This window comes from Phalaenopsis equestris, unplaced genomic scaffold, assembly GCF_001263595.1.
Source record: "Phalaenopsis equestris unplaced genomic scaffold, ASM126359v1 Scaffold207127, whole genome shotgun sequence".
NCBI lineage: Eukaryota > Viridiplantae > Streptophyta > Magnoliopsida > Asparagales > Orchidaceae > Phalaenopsis > Phalaenopsis equestris.
Window position 1 is genome coordinate 3,772 of NW_018226482.1, and position 6,237 is coordinate 10,008.

Here is a 6,237-nt window from a genome sequence, read left to right on the forward strand (position 1 = left end):
AGATGGAGAGGCAGTCCTCCAGTTCTGCTTCTGGCCGGTCATCTTCAACTTCCTACCCTACGAAGAGAAGATCCGACCTGCTCGCTATCTTAAAGGTATTCAAATTTTCATCACTCATATATATTTTTCACCCCCTTGTTTTCTTTTATGATACTTTTTTATCAGGATCTTGAATATTTAAGCCATATTTCAAAGCTCAATGCACCCTAGTATTTATATAAGCGATTTTCCGTAATTGAATTGGAGAAACATTATGTTGAGCTAGCTTATAGTGAAAACTAGAGTATCTATAAGACAGAATCATAGATGCTAAGATCATTGTTACGAGTGAAAATGTATCCAAACCAAGCGCCGGGGAAGTATGATTTAAGAAATCCGAATTTCTCTAACTTTTGGGTTTGATATTACATATCTGATGAACTCAAGATCTCCAAAATTTGAAATATTTGAGACACAAAGATGTTTGTTAAGGATGGAATGCCTTTATTGAAGGTTTATAAAGAATCCTTGATTCTACACTTTCTCGAGGATCAGCAAGAAGACTTTATGGTGAGAATTTTTTAACTCGGAGAATTTCAAAGTTCTATATTTTAACACTTGACACTCGTCAGTTAACAAAAGTCCGACATCCATTATTACCACCCTCAGTCATTGGCAATCAATTATGGGTGTGCATTCGGTTGATTCAATTGGATTTATTGACAAATTCGTTAAACCAATCAAACCAAACTAAATAACAGATAAAAGCGAACCGGCCAAATAAGATGTGGAATCAAACCAAACTAAATCACAATATAATTTAGTTCATTTGGGTTGTTTTGGTTTAACCAAATTTAAAATCCTAATAAAGGGGCGCACATTTGGTTAATTCGGATGGATTGGTTAATAAATTTATTAAATTAATTGGTTGATGAATTTGATTTGACTGTAATGTAGTTTTTTGTGTGTTAAATCAAATTATTTTTTTTCTTTCAAAATGATGAAATAACCGCAATCCAAATAAGCTTTAATCTGTGATTTGAAAAATTAAACCCCATCAACCAAATATGATCTATTTGTTTTGATTTTTCGGTTTAAATTAATTAATGGACACACCTATGATTAGTCAACACCAATACATGCCACCAACTAAAATAATATATCTTTTTTAATTTAGTTTGCTGATTATGAAGGTTTGACACTAGACTTTTTGGTCGTTTGATCTCTCATTCTACAGGGAGAAAAATTGATTTAGATCGCTTTATGTCTCCGGAACTCTAGCACCATCATTAGCGATAGAATGACTCGCACTAAACTCTGTTGCCTGATTTATGTCAACTACCAAAATCCAATACCTTATCTCCTTGGTCACCAATATTTCCTCCTGTATGAAAAACGAACAAGCGTAAAACTGACAATTGCACAATGTTCACCATTTCCTGTTGACTGTTGCCCAACATTTACTAATTTCTAAGGCTTGTCAATCATTAATGTTCGATACCCACCTTCTTAATTGTTGATCTACTATTATAAGGAAAACAGTTGAGCAAACTACCCATTGTTAGTCCTATAATCAATGTTCCCAGTCGATCTTTATCCGATTTTTGCTATTGTTTATGTTTGTCAACTATCAATTTTTGACACATCCATGATGGTTTCTTAATTCCCCTCCTATAATTATAACGATGGGGCAAGCTAGTGATCTTTGCTCAACCTGTGATGTTTGTAGTTAATTGTTGATTGATGCCTTTTAGGGATTGATATATATTAATGATTAGTCTTCCTTGCTTTCTTTTTTTTTTGTTGCTGGTCTTTCCTCTCATAAAAGAATCACTTATTGGACCTTTAATTGTCATCCAAAGTTTCACGTCGAAAGTCAACCGTCATTTAATGTTAGTTAACATCCAATTTATTTAAGCCACTAAATTTCAATTTTTGTCTTTATAGTCATTTGTCTCCTCTCCCATTAGAACAACCGTTCAAACAACTAATCATGGATTAATATTCAATTGTCTTAATTGAATTGTCATTTGAAACTTGATGATGTTCTACACATGCTAACCATCAAAGCTTGACGTCTGCATTCTAGGCCACTAGCCTCCCTGTTGAGAAATTAGGGCAAATCAATGCAGGAATCAACGAACACAACAAAGAACACACGTATTTAACAAGATTCGGCAAATTGCCTATGTCATCGAGAGCAAGAGCGGCGGCTTTCTGATTTCTCGAAAAAACAGTACATCTCCTTAGAGTTACAAATTAACTCTAGTTTATAATATGTAATTACAAAATTACTCTTGTACCGTACCGCAGGAGGTTGCCCCAACCCACATAACGAAACTCCCTTGATCAGACAGATGCTTTCGCTCCACTCCGCTCGCTTGCTCCGTTCTACTCCAGCATTTGTCCCTTACTGGTATATGAATCATACTAATCAAAGCCAAGCTTGTAACGCGACTAACCAATAATTTATATATTTCGGCTGTAAGTTTGTCTATTTAAACTTCATCAGGTCAGCACCCACCAGCATACAGCCCCTCTTTCCTCCTTCTGCTCTGCTTCTTTTCTGTCATTCCATGTGCATTAATATCTAAATCTTCCTCATCTTCCCCACTTCTCAATCACTCATTCTAAGGAAGAAGAAAAAGGAAAAAACTATTTAAGTTCGCTAGTCTTGACCTGCAGGAAATATAAATATGATCTACACAATGGCCTTTTGTGGTCTGCTTGTGGTTTTGTTGATCCAGTGGCTACAGACATGGAGGAAGCCAAGGTGCAACGGAAAGCTCCCTCCTGGTTCCATGGGCTGGCCCATTCTAGGAGAAACCCTTCAGTTCTTCAAGCCTTATACGACATTCGATATCTCTCCATTTGTCAAAGAGAGGATGAAGAGGTGCTTGGTTATCCCATTTTATTAAAAGCTTATTGGGAATCATTTTATTTTATTGAAATATATTTGTTTTAAATTTATCATATATATATTTTTTTATTCTTATAATATAACTGTACTATATAAGTCATCTTCAATTGATTTGCTTCAATTATATTTGGCATAAAAATAGTGAAAATATTTTTGAGATGCAATCAAATACATTATGTTACTGATTTTTATTATTATTATTTTAAAGAGCAATATTTCTAATAATTTAAATACAAAATTTTATCTTTAAAACATAATTAGTTTCTCCTCTGCCAATGTAGATATGGGCCAGTGTTCAAAACAAGCTTAGTCGGCCGACCCCTTGTAATATCAACCGACCCAGAGCTGAACCATTTTGTATTCCAGCAAGAGGGAAGGCTGTTTCAGAGCTGGTATCCTGACACATTTAAAGAGATATTTGGAAAAGAGAACGTTGGAGAATTGCATGGCTACATGTACAAATATCTCAAGACTTTGGTTCTTAGGTTGTTTGGCCCTGAAAACCTTAAAGAGTTTATGCTTCAAGACATGGAGAAGCTGGCTCGTGACAGACTCAACTTCTGGTCTCGCCAATCATGTATTGAGATCAAAGATCTCATCTCAGCTGTGAGCAATTTTCAACTTTTAATATGTAACGTGCTCTTGTGTGTATTTTTGTTTCTAATAACATTTTTTGTCTTGCAAATGCAGATGATCTTTGAACTCACAGCTAAGAAGTTGATTGGGTATGGGGCTTCTAATGGATTGGAGGATATGAGGAGCAATTTTGTTGCTTTCATACTTGGACTAATCTCCTTTCCAGTGAACGTTCCGGGAACTGCATATCATAAATGTTTGCAGGAATGTTATACAGTACCATGATTTGCTTTTCGTATATATTTAAGTTGATATTCGAAGCATAAATTATATGCAAATATATTATATATCACATTAGAAATTCATGGGAACAAAAATATTTTTATGTAAGGATAAACATAATCGAGGTAGATATCACTACAAGCAAGAACAAGTTTGGTTTGATAAAATAAATAAATGTTATCTTTTGATAAAATCATTTATAAAGGTGATATAGTAAAATAACTTGCCTAAAGATGAGATAGGGTGTGGCTCCCAAATATATAAGTTTAACTAATTCTAGCATCTAGACTTAAGGTTTTCTTAAATTTTGTAAGAAAACAGTTCTTAAAATATATTTTTTACAAAAACTATATTCAATAAAGTTTAAATATATATAAAGACATGAATTTTATCATTAAAGTTGATGTCCACAAAGCTTAATTGATTTGTGATTGAATTGAACTAGTTAATATGCTTTGCAAAATATCATAAAACTTAAAAATTTGCACGTAAGTTATGTCCTATTTTAAACAAAAGGCTTCTCTTTATACCAAATAATATATTTATTATGCATGATGTGGTATTTCATTGAGGACATTGAAGGCAACATACTTAATCAAGGATGGGTTCTTAGTGCTTGTCTATTATTTAGCTCTCACTCTAAATTAATAGTGAAAAGCTTTGATCCCTTCAAAGTTCAATAAAGCTTTCTTTGATAAAAATAGTCTTCTATTTACATCTTCCTAGAACTAAATTTTCAAATATTAAATACAACAATCTTATGCTCTTCTTTCTCTCTTTCTTCTGACTTTTTACTTTTGTTCGTACAATGCACCAACATATTGGTGCCATTTTTTTTATATAGTGCTTGGAGGTGGTAGGCAGCAAACTTAAATTTATTAGGTAGTTGACTATAGACATATAATGTTCATGTAAGGTAAAGGATGATATGCAATGATTTTATAGGTGTTACATAGGGGGTGGTAGACAAATGTTTATATGAGCTAATTAAAAATAATTTATTTTCTTATTCTAACGGCTACTTTTATTTCAGGGACGTAAGAAAATAATGAAGATATTGAAGAGAATTCTTGCAGAGAGAATGAAATCACCGAATAAGGACTGCAACGATTTCTTTGACTGCATAATTGAAGAGCTCCATAAGGAAAGACCAATTTTAACAGAGGCGATAGCTCTAGATTTGATTTTTGTACTTCTTTTTGCCAGCTTTGAGACCACCTCCCTAGCTCTTACCCTTGTTGTCAAACTCCTTACCGATCATCCTAAAGTGCTTCAAAATTTAAAGGTATCATATCTTACTAAAGTCTTAAACACACACGCCGCTTGCTCAGGTCAGTTGGTCGGGTATCTGCTTGTCAGTTGTAAGTCGCCTCTGGTCTGTGGTTCGATTTCCCAATGTGAAGGGTGTAGTACTCGAATTATTAGGTGCATTGGGGATTGCCAAGGCTCGTATATATATATATAGGCATACGTGTGCACGTATCCACACCCATATACATGTATACATACAAACATAAATATGTAATGATCTTAAGCATTTTGTAAATGGCAGGAAGAGCATGATGAAATTATTAAGAACAGAGAGAACCCGGATTCTGGAATCACATGGCGAGAATATAAATCTATGAGCTTCACATTTCAAGTAAGAAAACATTATGTTCACATGCAACACCACAATTTCTTATGACTTGTGCATAAATTAAGAACATTTATTGATGTTTTCAATTATCCTAAGAGAGATACACAGTATGCAAGATACATAAAGAAAAAATTGCATGAAGCCATAATGTCCTCCGGACATTCAAATAATATTTGTCATTGAAAGTAAATCGTTATTTAATAAATACAGATGAAGTCTTTCTTATCAATTTTGAAGCAACTAATCAACTCTTAAATAATAGTTAATTGCGCTAATCCCCAGCTATTAATTATACTTATCTTTAAAAAAATTAATTATGCTGGATGATTTGCAGAGAATTTGTATTTCTTTTCTGCTGAACAAGTGGAAGATTTCAAATTCTGTTATTTTATCTCTCTGGCAAATTTTGCAGGTCATCAACGAAGGCGTGAGGTTGGCAAACATAGTTCCTGGGATTTTCAGAAAGACATTGAAAGACATTCAAATAAAAGGTTTTTTTTTTTATTTATTTATTTTTTATTTTTGATAAAAAGAGCAACTTGTGGCTTCTTGCGCGTTAATTAAAGTAAAAGTTACAGAATTTGATGTTGAGATAGAGGATCCCCAACTACCTATAGGGTTCCTGTCTCCGCATTACAACTCTACCCAAAAAAAGCCAAAATACATGAAGCAATTGTAAAACATGTGTACCTGCAAAGGAGTATACCCAAAAACAGTCATTAAGAGACCCAAAAGCAAATAATAAAGCAAAGTAGCACAGTGTCTAATCATTCCAGCAAACCCCTTTATTGTTTACTTTGACTTTCACTGTTAAACCAAACATATATATATATATACTTTT

The 6,237-nt window shown here is 33.5% G+C and overlaps 1 protein-coding gene across 1 annotated transcript; it reads left to right on the forward strand.

The window, feature by feature from the left end:
* Positions 1 to 2,765: 2,765 nt before the first annotated feature.
* Positions 2,766 to 5,889, forward strand: LOC110036468 (cytochrome P450 87A3-like; the record flags this gene model as incomplete). Its single annotated transcript, XM_020740917.1, has 6 exons — positions 2,766 to 2,872; positions 3,181 to 3,505; positions 3,590 to 3,751; positions 4,791 to 5,042; positions 5,310 to 5,399; positions 5,809 to 5,889. Coding segments are annotated over exons 1-6 (1,002 nt in total), but the record flags the coding sequence as incomplete, so codon positions are not given.
* Between the last annotated feature and the right edge of the window lie 348 nt (positions 5,890 to 6,237).